The 17640-nt window shown below is 39.9% G+C and overlaps 1 protein-coding gene across 7 annotated transcripts in view; it reads right to left on the bottom strand.

Annotated features, from left to right (window-relative positions):
* The window catches only part of plxnb1b (plexin b1b), a 219861-nt gene that overhangs the window by 178451 nt on the left and 23770 nt on the right, over positions 1-17640 (bottom strand). For 6 of the 7 annotated variants that reach the window (XM_077602784.1, XM_077602785.1, XM_077602786.1 and 3 more), the window contains exons 2-3: positions 14338-15502; positions 165-347 (exon numbers count right to left, since the gene is read on the bottom strand). In XM_077602784.1, the coding sequence (XP_077458910.1) occupies positions 165-347; positions 14338-15492 (1338 nt within the window). In that variant the 5' untranslated portion in view covers positions 15493-15502. The remainder of the gene's footprint in view (positions 1-164; positions 348-14337; positions 15503-17640) is intronic. The other variant, XM_077602788.1, reaches the window with a different exon arrangement.

The following is a 17640-nucleotide window of genomic DNA, read 5'->3' as shown; positions in this document are numbered from 1 at the left end:
ATTACTACAGGCCAATAAAAAAATGCACCTTTCCAAAAATTTCGGATTTTGTGACTGTATTATTATTGTTGCTGTTGTTATTAACACATTGGCACACCAAAAATTGCAAATATTAATGTGTTTTTCAGAATCTGAAGGGGCAAACGTTCTGTTGTAAAATTTACCTTATGCAGTTTTCCTTTGGAGTCTCCCAAGAATGCAATCATATGCCTTGGCCGTATACTAACTGCAACAGCTGTGAGTCGAGCAGAGGGGCTGTCCAAAATGGTTTTGGCTTCCACAGCAATTCGACTACCCATGGGGCTGGGTGTGTGATCAGAGCCGCAGGGGTACCTATTGAGAGTGTTCTAGGGAACAAGGTAAAGACAGTCAGTGTAGTGTATGGTCTCTGTAACATGACGAAAGAATAGCCACATACAGTGGTACCTCGTGATACAACATGCTCGTCCTACGACATGCTCGTGGTACGATGAAAATTTCTAATAATTCGCCCGCGATACGATCAAAATTTTGAGATGCGACCAAGCCAGGTGGCCATGACATGAGAGGCAGTTTATCATTGTAGCGCACTGTCTTTTTTTGCCGCATCACTTTCGTGTATAACAATATCTACGAGCACCGAACGATTTATTCAGACGAGTTTCGACCAGGAAACGCGCAATGCGCATGCGCGGGCGAAAAGAGGGCTTTCTGGGTAATGAAGTATACTCGTGCACACAACGCCGATAGGCAATGGCACTCTTTCTCAGAAAAAAACTTCATTACCCACAATCAATACGTGGGTAAGCTCAGTTGTTGCATTCCCTGTTATTATTATATTATACGAGGAGTATTATTTTACTTCTCGTTCGCTGCTCATAAGAACATCAGAGGCACAGGCTTGCAACTCCCTCTTTGTAATAGTATCTCTGGTCGCAACTCTCTCGTAGGCGCCGTTCAAAGCGGTTGCGACCAGAGATATTACAAAGAGGGAGTTGCGAGCCAGTGTCCCTGATGTTCTTATGAGCAGCGGAGCGATCGCTGATACAAGACTACTCGTTGGCAAGTGGTTGTGCGTTATCCTATTGTGAGGACATTTGTGTGCATCATTTTCGGAATATTTTGAAGGGAATGGTACAAGAGCAAACAGCCCATCGATCGCGAACGTGAGGGTGGAGGCGTGGCAAACAACTAACCCGGCCAGAACGAAGGTTAAAAAAAAGATTAAAACAAAATTAGAATTCAGTTTTGTGTAAAGTTACATTAAACGTATGTTTGAGTGTGTCTGTATATATTAATCCAACTTACTTTAAATTTGTTTGTTCCGTTTACGAGTGCGTTGTCGTGGAAACGAATTAATTTGTTTTCAATTCATTTCAACGGGAAACGTTCGCTCGAGTTACGAAAACCTCGACATACGATCTCAGTCTCGGAATGGATTACGATCGTATGTCGAGGTACCACTGTACATACAGTTCCATGGAAAAGCATCTGAACTCTTTGCCACACATTTCATCATACAGTACTTTAAAATGAGATTTCATTTTTATCTCAGTTAAAGCGATTGACAAACACAGTTGGGGGACTGGAAAATGATTACAAAATATCACGATTGAATGCCTTGCTAAAAGAAAATTTACTATATTCTTCAAAAAAATTGAGCATTTTAATATGTATATTTTTCCAATACCCTCTCTGACGCATACGTAAGCTCAAACAGGTATGCTCTGCTAGTGCCTTGAAGCTCACTAAACACAGATTGCTGGGTGACAATTGAGACCGAAAAGGCGTATGATCTCTTAACTATCTTCCCTCTTAATACAAGGACCTTACCCTGCGTGTTATTTAAAATACAAGCATCGTCACAAGAAAATGAGTTTCTTTATGCGAGCAAATTTTCACCATAAGAGCACAAGTAAAGCCCCTCATAAAAACGCAAAAACAAGAAAACTATAAGAAAACATGAAAAAAAGTGTGTGTTAGAGTATCACCTCAGTCTCATACTTTTGTTCCACTGCAAGCAGACTCTAGGGCAGGGGTTGGGAACCTTTTTGACGGAGAGAGCCATAAACAATTCATATTTTCTAATGTTATTTCTTGAGAGCCATTCTCAGAATTGAAAAGTAAAATTACATGAAAATGTGTGATCTTTTTGTCCTTTCACCACTTTTAAGTATAAAAAGTCTCCGAATTCTTTTGACAACATTTTTATGACGTTGCTAATAAATCCGTATCAAAGATATCATGCATGCAGAAGTGTAATAAAAAACAAAATTATGATTAAAGTGGTGGTAGAGGTAGTGTCAACGCCACAATGATGCTCCTATTAGTATGTTCGGGACTCAGCTCTATCACCATTCATTTTCATATTTTACCTAACAGGTTAGTGGAGAGCCATATGCACCCATGGAAAGAGCCACATATGGCTCCCGAGCCATATGCACCCATGGAAAGAGCCACATATGGCTCCCGAGCCATAGGTTCCCTACCCCTGCTCTAGGCGTTTGCATACAAAAATTTCAGGTTCCGAAAACCTTTGATATGCAAATTACTGCTCCGATACACTAAAACAAGCTCCAAGTTACAAAATAAAAACATTTCCTGTATCCATTATTTCAACAACTCCCTTTCAATTGGATTGGATAACTTTATTCATCCCGTATTTGGGAAATTTCGTTGTCACAGTAGCAAGAGGGTGAGGATGAAGAAATAGGAAAGGCATTTTAGACATAAATAGATAGGTAATAAGCAAGTTAATAAATAAATACATGAATGTATATATATAAATAAATAACCATGTTGCTGAAATATATATATATATATATATATATATATATATATATATACACACATACGTGTACATACACATATATAAGCACATATATACATACATACACATAGATGTACATGCATGCATACGGTAGGTCTTAACACAGCCATTTTTTTGTTAAAGAGCCTGACAGCTGATGGGAGGAAGGATCTGCGGAAGCGCTCCTTCCTGCAATGAGGGTGCGGCAGTCTATTGCTAAAAGAGCTTCGGAGGGACTCCACAGACTCATGCAGGGGGTGGGAGGTGCTGTCCATGATGGACATCATCCTGGTCAGCATCCTCCGCTCTCCCACTTCCTCCACAGAGTCCAAAGGACAGCCCAGAACAGAGCTGGTCCTCCTGACCAGTTTATTCAGCCTGTTCCTGTCCCTGTCCGTGCTCCCGCATCCCCAACAGAGCACTACATAAAACACTGTAGATGCCACCACAGTGTTGTAAAAAGTCCTCAGCAGTGTCCTGCACACTCCAAAGGACCGTAGACTCCTCAGTAGGTAGAGGTGGCTCTGGCCCCTTTTATACAGGGCATCTATGTTTGTGGACCAGTCTAGTTTGTTGTTGAGGTGAACACCCTGGTACTTAAAATTCTCCACGATTTCAATGTCTGTACCCTGGATGTTCACCTGAGTGGTCTGTTGAGGATTCCTCTGAAAATCGATGACCATTTCCTTTGTTTTACTGGTGTTGATGTAGAGGTGGTTTTGCCTACACCAGTCAACAAAGGCTGTGATGACTCCCCTGTACTCCAGGTCGTTCCCGTCCGTCACTCGTCCAACAATAGCGGTGTCGTCAGAGAACTTCTGGGGGTGGCAGGTGTCTGTATTATGTTTGAAATCTGATGTGTAGAGGGAGAAGAGGAGTGGAGAGAGCACTGTGCCTTATGGGGCCCCCGTGCTGCAAGCTACCACATCAGACGTACAGTCCTGGAGTCTCACATATTGTGGTCTGTCAGTGAGGAAGTCGATGATCCATGCGGCTAGGTGGTTCCTTACTCCAGCCTCTTCCAGGTTCGTTATCACAGAGTTCTAATTCTTGTTTTCGCGTGTGGTTAAAGAAACGTTGTTCTTTATTTAAAATTACTTGTGTGAATGAAATAAAACAGCAGGCCCTGTTATTCATGGAAGAAAAGCAAAAGATGTTTAAAAAAAATAAGAAAGTGGCATGCGGTTGACTGATATTGCAAGGGAATACGGCCGCAACTCATCTAATATCACTACAAAGTTGAAGGAGAAAATTGATTAAAAAAAAAAAAGTGGTCATAATTGAACGACGAGATAGAGAGACTGTCAAGCCTTTGAATAGGAGAGGAAGTAAATGCAGGAGATACAGTGTCGATTATTTCTGAAAGTTCCGGAAGGGAACACGAACCCAAGCAGGTAAGAAGCAGTGGCGATTAATAAAACTGATGAAAAATTAAATGTGAAAAAAATCATGAGGAAAAGCATTAATTAATTATTTCACAATACTTGGTTGCTTAATGCGTTCCTGGACTGAGCTTGTATGTCGATTTACTCGTATCTCAAATCAACGTTTCCCATAGAAATGAACTAAAAACAAATTAATTTGTTCCAACCCCCTGAAAAAAATACACAGAAAACAGGATACAGTGGTACCTCGAGATACGAGCTTAATTCGTTCCAGGACTGAGCTCGTACGTCGATTTACTCGTAACTCAAATTAACGTTTCCCATAGGACTGAACTAAAAACAAATTAATTTGTTCCAACCATCTGAAAAAAAACACCAAAAACAGGAGATTGGATTGGAAAAACATTTTTATTTGTTCTAATTCGCCATCTATTAACAAAGTAACAAATAACTAGTAGTTTAATAGTACTGAAATGTGTTTAATAGTACTACAATTAGACGGATTTTGTGGAGGGGTGAGAGAAAGGGACAGAGGGGTGGGGGGGACTTTTTGCACGGCAACGCGCTCGTAACATAACATAAACAAATTTAAATGAACTTGGATTACGATGCAGACACACTCAAACATAAATTTAATCTAACCTTACACCAAGCTTAATTCAAATTTTGTTTTAATTTTTTATACCTTTCTTCTCCTGGGTTGGCTCGATTTGCTCCGCCTTCACCCTGACTTTCAGATGCAACCTATCGAGGGTTGTTTGCTTTTGTCTTCCCTTCAAAATATTCCCAAAATGTTGCACACAAATGTCCTCACAATAGGATAACGCGTGACCACTTGCCAACGAGAAGTAGTATATACTCCTCTCGTATTAGCGATCGCTCCGCCATTCGCACTGACTAACGGGAAAAAAACACGCCCAGTGCTTGTAGAGACATTACATGAGGGAGTTTCGACCAGAGACATTACAGGAGGGAGTTGCGACCAGAAAGACAGTGCCCATGATGTTCTTATGAGCAGCCTCTCGCGTCCGCTATCTGCTCGTATATCAAAATTTGTCTCGTATCTCAAGATACACATTTGCTCAAAATTTTACTCGTGTCTCAAATTGCTCGTATGTCGGGGCACTCGTATGTCGAGGTATGACTGCATTGGAATGGAAAAAGATTTTTATTGGTTCTAATTCGCCATCTATTAACAGAGTAACAAATAACTAGTGGTTATGTTTAATACCACTAAAATTAGATGAATTTCACGGTGGGGAGAGTAAGAGGGACAGAGAAAGAGAGACTTTTTGCACGGCAACGTGCTCGTAATATAACATAAACAAATTTAAATGAAAAAAATAAATCTAATCTAATCTTACACTAAATTTACCGTATTTTCACGACTATAAGGCGCACATAAAAGTCTAAAATTTTCTCCAAAATAGACAGGGCACCTTATAATCCAGTGCGCTTTATATATGGACCAATACTAAAATTGTTATCACGATAAAATAAAATAAATCAGTCGATAGGACAACTACGCCAAGCAGCCTCCGACTCTACTATTTCCCGTAGATAAAGTACCGCGCAGTGACTGCTGGGATATCGAGTTCTTAATAAACCCAGTATGACGTCGTGTGAGCACACTAATTTGGTGCTCGCCGTTATTTCGGCTATATTTCCAAAAGAAATCCTACCGCTAGATGTTGGCGTCAACAGAGCATTCAAAGCTAGACTGTGAACTATATATATAAACAACTACGCCAAGCAGCCCCCGACTCTACTATTTCCCGTAGATAAAGTACTGCGCAGTGACTGCTGGGATATCGAGTTCTTAATACACCCAGTTCTTCAATACACCCAGTATGACGTCGCGCGAGCACACTAATTTGGTGCTCGCCGTCATTTCGGCTATATTTACAAAAGAAATCCTGCCGCTAGATGTTGGCGTCAACAGAGCATTCAAAGCTAGACTGTGAACTATATATATATATATATATACACAACTACGCCAAGCAGCCCCAGACTCTACTATTTCCCGTAGATAAAGTACTGCGCAGTGACTGCTGGGATATCGAGTTCTTAATACACCCAGTTGTTCAATGCACCGAGTTCTTCAATACATTTGATCATTTCGGCTGTATTTACAAAAGAAATCCTGCCGCTAGATGTTGGCGTCAACGAAGCATTCAAAGGTAGACTGTGAAATATATATATATATATATATATAGTTCGCAGTATATATATATATATATATATATATATATATATATATATACAGACACTCCCCTACTTACGAACGAGTTAGGTTCCGAGCGATTGTTCATAAGTTGAATTTGTTTGTAAGTTGATTCAGTGCTATATTTTGTATTATAATTTATGTTTAAGGCCTATATAAGTATATTGAAGGTTTATATAAGTGCATTTGTATGTTTAAGGCTTGTATAAGTAACACGCATTGGTTTGTACTGAAAAAAACATTTAATAAAATGGAGAGAATATGCACAGTACTGTATAGAGAGATTTATGTATTAGAAACTGGCCGAAAGAAGCGATCTAACGACGATTGCACAGTTTTCTTATTTTTTTCATCATAAATGATAGGGTAGCACTGTATGGCATCATTTAATTGATTTGCAAACTTTGTGCAACGTTCAATATTTGGGTCCTGCTGCTCCATCTTTCTGTTTATAAATGGTACTGACGGTCGAACGATTCAATGCCCGTGAAACGCTCAGCACTCTCACGCGCATCAAGCTTCGTTATTATTGCCACTCGTTTCAAATGAAATGGCTTGCCTCTTCCTTGCAACTCCCTCAATAGAAGCCTTTAGCTTTTTACCAACCGTATTCAATAATGGATGCATGAGATATTTAATGATACAAATGAAAAAGGTTCTTTGCACACTGGAGATACATTCACGCACTTCCGCATTGCAACGAAGAAGAAGGTAGATGCTGGGTGAGCTGAGCTCTCACAGCGCCAGGCGTCGGTATTAGCGGCGGAAAGAAGTACTACTATGAAAAAGGCGCGAAATACAAAATTGGACTTAAGAACATTTTTCGACTTAAATGCAATTTGCAGACATGTTCGTATGTACCGTTGTTCGTAAGTTGAATGTTCGTAAGTAGGGGAGCGTCTGTATATATATATACAGTGGTACCTCGAGATACGAGCTTAATCCGTTCCGGAACTGAGCTCGTATGACGAGATTCTCGTAACTCGAGCGGACGTTTTCCATTGAAATGAATGGAAAAAGAATTAATTCGTTCCAGCCCTCTGAATAAACACCAAAAACAGGATATTGGATTGGAAAAAATGTTTTATTTCTTCTAATTCACCATCTATTAACAAAGTAACACATAACTAGTGGTTTAATAGTATTAAAATGTGTTTAATCTAACTAAAATTGGGCAGATTTCGCCGACAGGAGACAGAGACGTTTGGGTTCGTTTTTTTTCCACGACAACACACTCGTAAACGGAACAAACAAATTTAAATTAACTTGGATTCATATTTACAGACACTCAAACATACGTTTAATGTAACTTTACACAAAACTGAATTCTAATTTTGTTTTCATTTTTTTTTACCTTCGTTCTGGCCGAGTTAGCTGTTTGCCACGCCTCTGCACTCACGTTCGCTATCGATGGACTGTTTGCTGTTGTATTGCCTTCAAAATATTCCCAAAATGATGCACACAAATGTTCTCACAATAGGATAAAGCACGACCACTTGCCAACGAGAAATAATCTTTAAGGAACGAACGCGGTACCTTTCCTAAGAAAGAATAACAGGAAATGACATTGCTGAGCTTCCCACGTATTGATTGTGGGTAATGAAGTTTTATTCTGAGAAAGGTATGGGTGTTGTTTGCAGGAGTATACTTCATTACCCAGAAAGCCTTCTTTTTGCATGCGCGTTGTGCGTTTCCTGGTCCGAGGAGGAACTCATTTGAATTATTCGTTCCGTGCCCGTAAATATTGTTATACACGAAAGATATGCAAAAAAGACCTGGCTTGGTCGCATCACGAAATTTTGACCACATAACGGGCGAATTATTCGATCGAAATTTCCCCCCTAAGACGAGCATTTTGTATGACGAGCGGTCGTATGACGAGGTACCACTGTACAGACGCTCCCCTACTTACGAACATTCCACTTACGAACAACGGTACATACGAACATGTCTGCAAATTGCGTTTAAGTCGAAAAATGTTCGTAAGTCCAATTTTGTATTTCGCGCCTTTTTCAGAGTAGTACTTCTTTCCGCCGCTAATACCGACGCCTGGCGCTGTGAGAGCTCAGCTCACCCAGCATCTACCTTCTTCTTTGTTGCAATGCGGAAGTGCGTGAATGTATCTCCAGTGTGCAAAGAACCTTTTTCATTTGTATCATTAAATATCTCATGCATCCATTATTGAATATGGTTGGTAAAAAGCTAAAGGCTTCTATTGAGGGAGTTGCAAGGAAGAGGCAAGCCATTTCATTTGAAACGAGTGGCAATAATAACGAAGCTTGATGCGCGTGAGAGTGGTGAGCGTTTCACGGGCATTGAATCGTTCGACCGTCAGTACCATTTATAAACAGAAAGATCGAGCAGCAGGACCCAAATATTGAACGTTGCACAAAGTTTGCAAATCAATTGAATGATGCCATACAGTGCTACCGCATCATTTATGATGAAAAAAAAGGAAAACTGTGCAATCGTCGTTAGATCGCTTCTTTCGGCCAGTTTCTAATACATAAATCTCTCTCCATACAGTACTGTGCATATTCTCTCCATTTTATTAAATGTTTTTTTCAGTACAAACCAATGCGTGTTACTTATACAAGCCTTAAACATACAAATTCACTTATATAAACCTTCAATATACTTATATAGGCCTTAAACATAAATTATAATACAAAATATAGCACTGAATCAACTTACAAACAAATTCAACTTATGAACAATCGCTCGGAACCTAACTCGTTCGTAAGTAGGGGAGTGTCTGTATATATATTAACTCGGAGCTTGCAGTCATTCCCGGAGGCTTGAGAACTACAACCGCTGGACCCAGCGTTTTGGAACTCATTTGGGCAATTGTTTAATTCGGACACAGAAAATGAGGACTTTGATGGATTTGTGGGTGATGATGACGTGAGTAAGTTGTAAAATGTCTAAATAAAGTACAACCGAACTCAGTTTTGCTTCCGTTGCCTTTTTAAAAACGTGTTTTTAGCGTGTGGGTGTAGCGTGCAAGAACTATATTTCCCAGCAGTCACTGCGCACCGGAACCCGGAAATAGGCTGCTTCCGGTAGCCACCGCTATTGCGTTTCGATGTTCATCCATATATAATATATATATATATATATATAAGCGACCTGTATCCACAACAGCAGAATGCCAAATTACAAGTCCGTAACTTGCACTTATTTAGGTCTTTTGCCGAGTAAACGCAGCTTATGGAGAAGCACCACCAATTTCGTCACACGCAGTTTCTGGGTGTGATGACAAGTAGGCTTTTTGTGTTGTTGATAATGACGACAGGGCCTATGTCCGATTATTATTATTATTATTATTATTATTATTATATGCGTCTAAAAAAACGGTGCGTGCTTTGTGTGTTTAAAATACAGAAATAGCACTCGTTACTGACACTGCGGCTAAAAATACGATGCGCCGAATAGTTGTGAAAATACGGTAATTCTAATTTTGTTTGAAATTTTTATATACCTTTCTTCTCGTTGGCTCTATTTGCCCCACCTCAACCCTGACATTCAGCTGCAGTTGTTAAAAATAACCTATCGAGGGTTGTTTGCTTTTGTCTTCCCTTCAAAATATTCTGAAAATGATGCACAAAAATGTCCTCACAATAGGATAACGCACACGACCACTTGTCAACGGGAAATAGTATGTCATCATAGGCGCCGTTCAAAGAGGCTGCCAGTTGCAGTAGCTCCCTAAACCCTCACTCGTATTCTGTGTTTTTACAGCTTTTTTATCCTTTATTTTTACGTTTTATTGTCTCTTAAGATTTTACTTGTTACTTTACTTTATATTTTATATTCCATACTTTAATGTTTTAAAACTTTACTTTCAAGACTCTACTCCAAGACTCAAGTTGTGCGAGAGGCAGTCTTTGATCTATTAGTTTTAGTTTATCTTTGCCAATACGAAATATGTTTTTACATTGTATTAACCTGTTTTTCTTTATTTTTTCAGAGGGTGTGAACAAAATTACTTTGTATTTAGTTCATTTCTATGGGAAACCACATTTGAGGACAGCCTGTAATTCTTTTCTTACTTGATGTTAAGCAGTTTCCCCATTTAATGCAAACGTTATGAAAACGTTGCAAAAATGTAAAACTCGTTAACTTGAGTTAACCTCGTTCTTCAATTCCTCGTGTTTTCCCTAGTCAGGTTTGGTTTTGTGATTTGATTTGTTATTTGCTTCCCTGCGATTGGATCCTATTGCTCATTACCTCGCCCCTACATCTTGCCAAAGACATAACAGGTAGGCTGATTGGACACACTAAATTGCCTCTAGGTATGAGTGAGTGTGAATGGTTTTCCGTCTGCATGTGCCCTGCAATCGGCTGGCCACTGATACAGGGTGTCCCCAGCCTTTGGCCCAAAGCCAGCTGGGGGGCAATTTTCCCAGGAAAAGACAGCGATGAACGTCAATGGCGTACCGGCAAACATTGCCCGAAAATGGGGGTAAAATCCAGCTGAAAACAGCATTTATTGATTAAATACAAATACTGGAGCTTTTTAGACATCAGAACCGGGCCCGGAGTATCATTTCCCCGGTAAAAAGACAGCGATGAACGTTGATACGTCCATACGTGAAATGACAAAAAAATGCACTAAAATTAGGTAAAATCCACTTCCTAGCAGCATTTATTGATTGAATTCAAATACTGGAGCTTTTGAGACATTACAACCAGGCCAGGGGGTGATTTCCTCGGGAAAAGACAGCGATGGACGTCAATGGCGAAACGGCAAAAATTAAACTGGGGTAAAATCCACATCCTAGCAGCATTTAGTGATTAAATACAAACACTGGAGCTTAAATACAAACACTGGAGCTTTTCAGATATCAGAACTGGGCCCACAATTGAAATATTATTTAGGAATATAGCCATATTATACTCACCAAAAATTCTAACACACAATATCCATCCTCCTTTCTTTCTTCCTTTTTTCCTATCGCCATCGAAGCTAATGATGAAAGTCGAGCCTGTCCTGTCATATTTCCGGCATAGTCCGTTTTGAAAATGGCTTTAAATCAACACAACAATATACTATTTGCTTGTGCAGCTAAGTTAGCGCACTGAAAGTGCCGCACACACCATTTTCCCGGCTGTAACAGGCTTGCTAGCTTCGGAGTTGACCTCCCTTTCTTAATGATGTCCATTTTTTTCTGGAAAAGTCCGTCTGGAAAATAGCTTTGTGAGCAAACAGAATCCATTTGTTTTTGGTTCTGTCGGCTTGTGGGTGGAGTTTGCGATCTATGGCTTTGGCCCGCCTACTAGCCAATCATAGTTGGTGAAAGCAATGACATATCCCAGCCAGCAAAATGCTAATGCGTATGAAAAAGCATTGTGGGGTTGCCAACTCGAAATCTGATTGGTTAAAAGCAACAGTCTAGTTTAATGCAGCAGAGCCCGCAGAACTGATTGTGAAGGCTTTGAGGCAGATCTGATCTGGCAACAAATAATGGCTGAAATGTGATTGGTTAAATGCTTCAATATGAAAACACACATCTGGAAGCAGTGCAACCAGGGGGAAAAGCAATGAAAGGAAGCTAACAGACCATTTGGAATAATAAGTATTGATGAACAAAATATAATATGATTCAGATATTTCTTAGGCCAGCAGAGAAGACCTTGAAGGCCCTGACGGCCTGCCACTGCCGTAACCCACGTACCATTGCTAGACTATTGCGGTAGAAGGAATCATTAAAAGCAATGACGCCATTGCATAGCCTTTCTGTACTGAATGACGAGATGGAGAAACTGTTAGTCCTTTGGAGACACTGTTACTCCTTTGCATAGTGGAGGAACAATTTGCAGTACATAGTGACGGAGTCGATAATTTCTGAAAAAGCAGCTAAGTTGTTTTGAATTCATGATTTGAAGTTGTTTAGATGTGTTCATGTGCATGTGTTCGTGTGCTTTGTCTGTTGCCTTACATTAGCTTCCTCCTTACAGTTATACACCTGCACAAATAGAAAATGTTTTTGCGTGCTTGTTATTCACCAGGTAGCCGAGTGGTTAGCGCACTTCTGGGGTTGAGGGTTCGATCCCAGGTAGGTCCTCAATGTATGGAATTTGCATGTTCTCCCTGGGCTTGCGAGGTTTTTCTTTTCTATTATCAAACTGCATTTCCTTAATGAGTGTTTAGAGCCCCAAACAATGTAAATTCTGTATTTTTCTGACTATAATTCACTCCAGCCAAAAAATGTTAAATGAAATGGGGAAAAAAAACAAATCGCATTTTGGGGGGGAATTTTATTTGATAAAATTGAAAACAAAGAACACACATTGTAGGAACACTAAAACAAACTTGAAATCCAGATAAATGAATAAACCCTGAAAAAAGCTGGCAACTCCTTTGTCAAAGTTACAATATACCGTAAAACCTCTATTTCAACGGCATGCCGTTCTATTTTTCAAACTTTTCCCCGTAGTGCCGTTCAATTAGAGGGTGCCGCTCTATTTTTCGCCTAGCTGGTCAGAATTTTGAGAAGATGGGGGAAATTTTATGGATGAAAAGAGAAACCAGGAAACATATGCATATTTATTTAACAATAGGCACAAATACAAGGCGATTACTGGTAAGTAATTACAAATTCACTGGTAAAAATCAAGTGACATGTCACTGTTGTAGCTGTCCACATCATTCACATCACCTTCCGCATCAGCGTCGAGTGTCTGAGTGAGTTCACGTTCATCATCGCCAGCATTGGCTCGCGCTTGCTGGAGAAGTTGCAAACCAGTCAGAATCGGGCCGTCTGACCTGAAACAATGGATCTGGCAATCCTTTGAGCCGTCGAGAGCGGTTGGTGCTCGCATGTTGCCGAATTTGGTGTAGCTCTTCTCGCCGTGCAACATCCAGTTCTTGTAGAACTGTCGGACTTTGGCCTAGAATGGGGCGTTCCAGTAGACTTTGGGCGCCTGTATACATTTGGTGCAGCCTCCTGGAATCACGGCCACATCAATACGGAGCTTCTTCAATTGCTTCTTGGTGGCATCGCTAATGTGACAACGGTATGAATCCCAGGCAAGAAGGCGCTTGCTATCTGACCACCTTCTCAGGTTGAGAAAAACCTCTATTTCACCGGCATTCCGCTCTATTTTTCAAACTTTGGGTACAAGGTGCCGTTCAATTAGAGGGTGCCGTTCAATTAGAGGTGGCGTTCAATTAGAGGGTGCCGTTCAATTAGAGGTGCCATTCAATTAGAGGGTGCCGTTCTATTTTTCCAATTCTTCAACCAAGGTGCCGTTTTATTAGATGCCGCTCAACACTCTACGGTATTTTAATGTTGCTCCTCTCTATGCTTAGTTAGTGTCCATCTATCACGCAGTTCGGATGGTGTCATGCCTGCTATGCCTCACAAGCCTGTTGTTACTACATCTAAACAACAACGGAGATTGGTTACAATCATCGGGAAGGTGCATGTTCTCGATATGGTCTAGAAAGTAAACGCTGCCATTTTGAGTAAATGAGCCATTTGCTCTATCAAGAAGGACGAGGCTAATATTAGTAAGACGTCTGTATCACTTTTAGTAATACAGCAAAGAGGGTTGGTACTTCTCATAATAAGACTATCGTCTGAGTGGAAGACGACTGGCAAAAGAAGAACACATCCATTTTGGTCTTGGAATTTACGTATATCCCTGCTATAGATTAGGTATCACTGTACAAAAAAAGCTCTACTCAACGCCAATGAAAATTATCAACACAGACCTAGAGTGCCCTTTTGCGGTTCAGTATAAAAACTATTGGAATTATATCATATTATGTGAATAATTTTACACATAAGTCGCACTGGAGTACAAATCGACCCCCCCCCCCCCCCAAAACTATTAAATAAACTGCCACTTAAAGTCCGGAAAATACGGTCATAACAACAATAACAACAAAAATCATAATGATCACTATGCTTTGTAATCTGTGTTTTACTTACTTCGAGCAGGTTGACACATTTAGATTTCACTTCATACTCAATGTAGGCTGCCTCCATTCCGGACTCTCGGCCCATCTTTGTGTAACATAGGTCTCTGGTTGAGTTAATCCTGTGGTTCACATCTTCCAGGTTGAACAAGCATAGAGCAGATTCCTCACTCGGTCGATTTGATGAAACCAGCCGAGGTGAAAAAACCCCAAGGACAATCTCAGGTCCTTGACTCCCATTGACATCTTTGGAGAACCCAAGTTGAACTGCTTGAAGGAGATTATAATTTTTTCCTGCTTGGGAACGGCATGTCAAGGGCACTTCAACATATGAATAATAAGCTTGATCGTCCAAACATAGACGAGAGATGTAGGTGCGGTATTCGCGTGATTTTGACTTCAAGTCACGTCTGTAGAAAAGGAAGTATACATGATGATGGTGTGCAAAGGATGCAACAAAATGATGATCGTATTCAGAGAGGCGCCCAGCCACAGCCAATTTTGCGGTTTCCTCATAAGAAAAGATGGGTTCCTGGTCCAGGTTTCGTGTGGCAATGGGTGGTTGGCTGCTTGTGTACCCTCGCCCTACAAAAAGAACTGGCTGCCTATGAGGTTGAGACTGAACAATGACCCCAACAGTACTAACATTGGGATGATTAGCTGCTACATACTGGGTATCCACGGGAGTCTCAGTAGAGAACAGGACTTTGTTGACAGAATCAAGACTTCGTTTTTGGCAGATACCTTGGTTGACACTGCCGCAAGTAATAAGTTCCATAGAGTATGGGTCTATCACTAAAAGCTTGTTGTGATTGCTGGTAAGTTTTGCTTGAGGGCAGTTACTTTCAGTTACAGGAGGCAAGCACTCTTGACTATCGTTGATTGGTCCAGTGTGATCCTGAAGTTCAAGCTGGAGAAATTTGTCCAACTGAAATAAATTGTCACGCGCTCCAATATAAACTCTTCCCACACTTTGGTGAGGATGCAAGGCCAAGTGCTCAAATTCTGTATCATTCCGTATAAAGCTGGGATAAATACTAGACGAGTATGTTCCTTGTACAGCAAAATCATCCTTTGAGGTAAGGCTCCAGAAAGTCACTAGTAGGACCCTCAATGCCAAAGGTCGAACTGCTATCACTGGAAGTTGACATATCACCCACGGTGGCATGGCAGCAGATCTAATGGAAATAATAAAAGAAAGACAAGAATCTCAAAAACAATTTACACTTACAACAACGTACACTCAAAAGTCAGACTTTTACAGGAAAATTTATTTTTTGAATAAATCAGCAAGAATAGATATATCATTTTGAAGGCAACTTAAAATAATGTGGCGAATGATACAGGTGTAAAAGTTTTCTTTCACAGGCATATTTTCTATCTCATAAACCACATGATTCCAAGTAATTGTTCATTACTGAACAGCAACTCTCACAAACGATCCTGTAATAAACTATTCCATACAGACAGGACCTAGATTTGAACCCAGGACCCCAGAGCTGTGAGGCCGACGTGCTAACCAGTCGCGCCACCGGCCGCCCACTTTTCACCGAGTATGCCAAAAAAGGAGTTTTCATTTTGCATCGAGTTGGGAAAGGCGTAAACATTTGAAGCGCACCAAGATGGCAGCACAATCTTCTGCATTCCAAGTGGTGGCGAGGCTTCGACCTCGGCGGTCATCTATAATCCTTATAAAGCGTGATTTATGGATGTGTGTGTGTGTGTGTGTGTGTGTGTATGTTAAGATTCTCTCGCTACGTTTGTCCAAACCGTGTAACGTAGAGAGTTGAATTTTTTATGGTGGCCAGAAACGGCTGTCGGATCCTAATAGACGAGTGATTGAATTTCTTCACGTTCTCTAAGTGTGTAAACTCAATCTTTTATTTGTTAAACAACCATTTTTCGAAAGAATTTTTTTTTAATAGCGCAAAAATTGTCTTTTGATTCTAAACAAGCAGCTTCGCCGGTCCCCCCTGCTTGTGTTCCATATATGATAACATGAAGCAGTTGGCTGAGGACGCACAAGTTGACACAACGGTAAAAATTGAATGCATACTGAATACTATGTTTACTTTCAAAATAGGAGCACGTGATTTAAATCCTTTTTGTTGGTTTGCTTTTTAGACTTTAAAGCTTTGAGAATAATCCAAAGAATATATAAACATTGTGCATCGTATTTTGACTAAAATAATCTTTTTTTTTTAACATCAGTATATAAAATATTTTAACAAGCCACCATTTATTTTCTTTGGTGTTTTACAAGGGCATTTAGCCTCTTAATTTTCCAGCAGTTGTTCATACATCTGAAAAGAAAGAAAAAATACAAAGTTTAAGTTATTATTATAGATTACAATATGGGTTCTCATAGGAAAACTAATAACATTTAGACTAGATTACTATCCCACACCAGTTTTTTCAGCCTATTGGACTTATTTTGATTCAAATTCTGGTCACACAAAGTATCTTTTACTAGATCCCTTTTTTCATGTTAAAAAAGTAAGTAGTTTCAATCCAAGAAGTCTGTAATTACCCTGCAGTGAATTGGTTCCACTAAAAGAGCTTCACTCATTGCTAGGATACAACACACAAAAGGTCTTAAATTTCAGAATGTCCTTGCACAAATGGGGAAGTGGCTTCTCTTTTTCCCCCTCTACTCATTCATGTCAACATGATATGCAAGGAATGTGATTATCAGTCACAAATTCAGGGAAAACTACATATGAGCAAGGTATACGAATTTGAGTTTTTTTTATATTCGAAACAAGATCTGTCCATTCTCTCTTTAGGTCGAATAGAAAGTGAAAAGGAGAAAATGTTACTGCCGTTATGAAAATAAAAATGCTGAATTTCTACTTCCAGTTAACAACATTTTTAAAGCACACAATATTTAAGACACTCATGTTTTTACACAGTAACAGGGCAATGTAAATACCTTAAAACTAGCGTGATAACTGGCACACCTTGAAATGTAAACATCAATTGGCCAAGTAGTGTTTACCCTCAGGAATTAAATCTGACAAATTAAAACTTAGTTTTTTTTTACATTTTAGCATTCAACAGTAAAATACACCAAGATGTCAAAGAATTCTGACGCTAGGGACTTCTAGCTCTATTTGAGCAACAAACACTGGGCAAATAGCCTCCACCTAAGAGACTTTTAGGCACAACAGAAACAATCTGTAATATAAGCACTTATTTTTAATGCATAATAGTGTCCTACATTATTAGACTTGTATCAATCAGTGTAAAAACCTGGTAAAGTTTGGGATGTGCACCTCTGACTACATGTAAATGCAAGAGAATCAGATGAGACACG

Source organism: Stigmatopora argus, chromosome 6 (genome assembly GCF_051989625.1).
Source record: "Stigmatopora argus isolate UIUO_Sarg chromosome 6, RoL_Sarg_1.0, whole genome shotgun sequence".
Lineage (NCBI taxonomy): Eukaryota > Metazoa > Chordata > Actinopteri > Syngnathiformes > Syngnathidae > Stigmatopora > Stigmatopora argus.
Note: the sequence above shows the minus strand (reverse complement) of the source record. Positions and strands in the feature narration are given on the sequence as shown.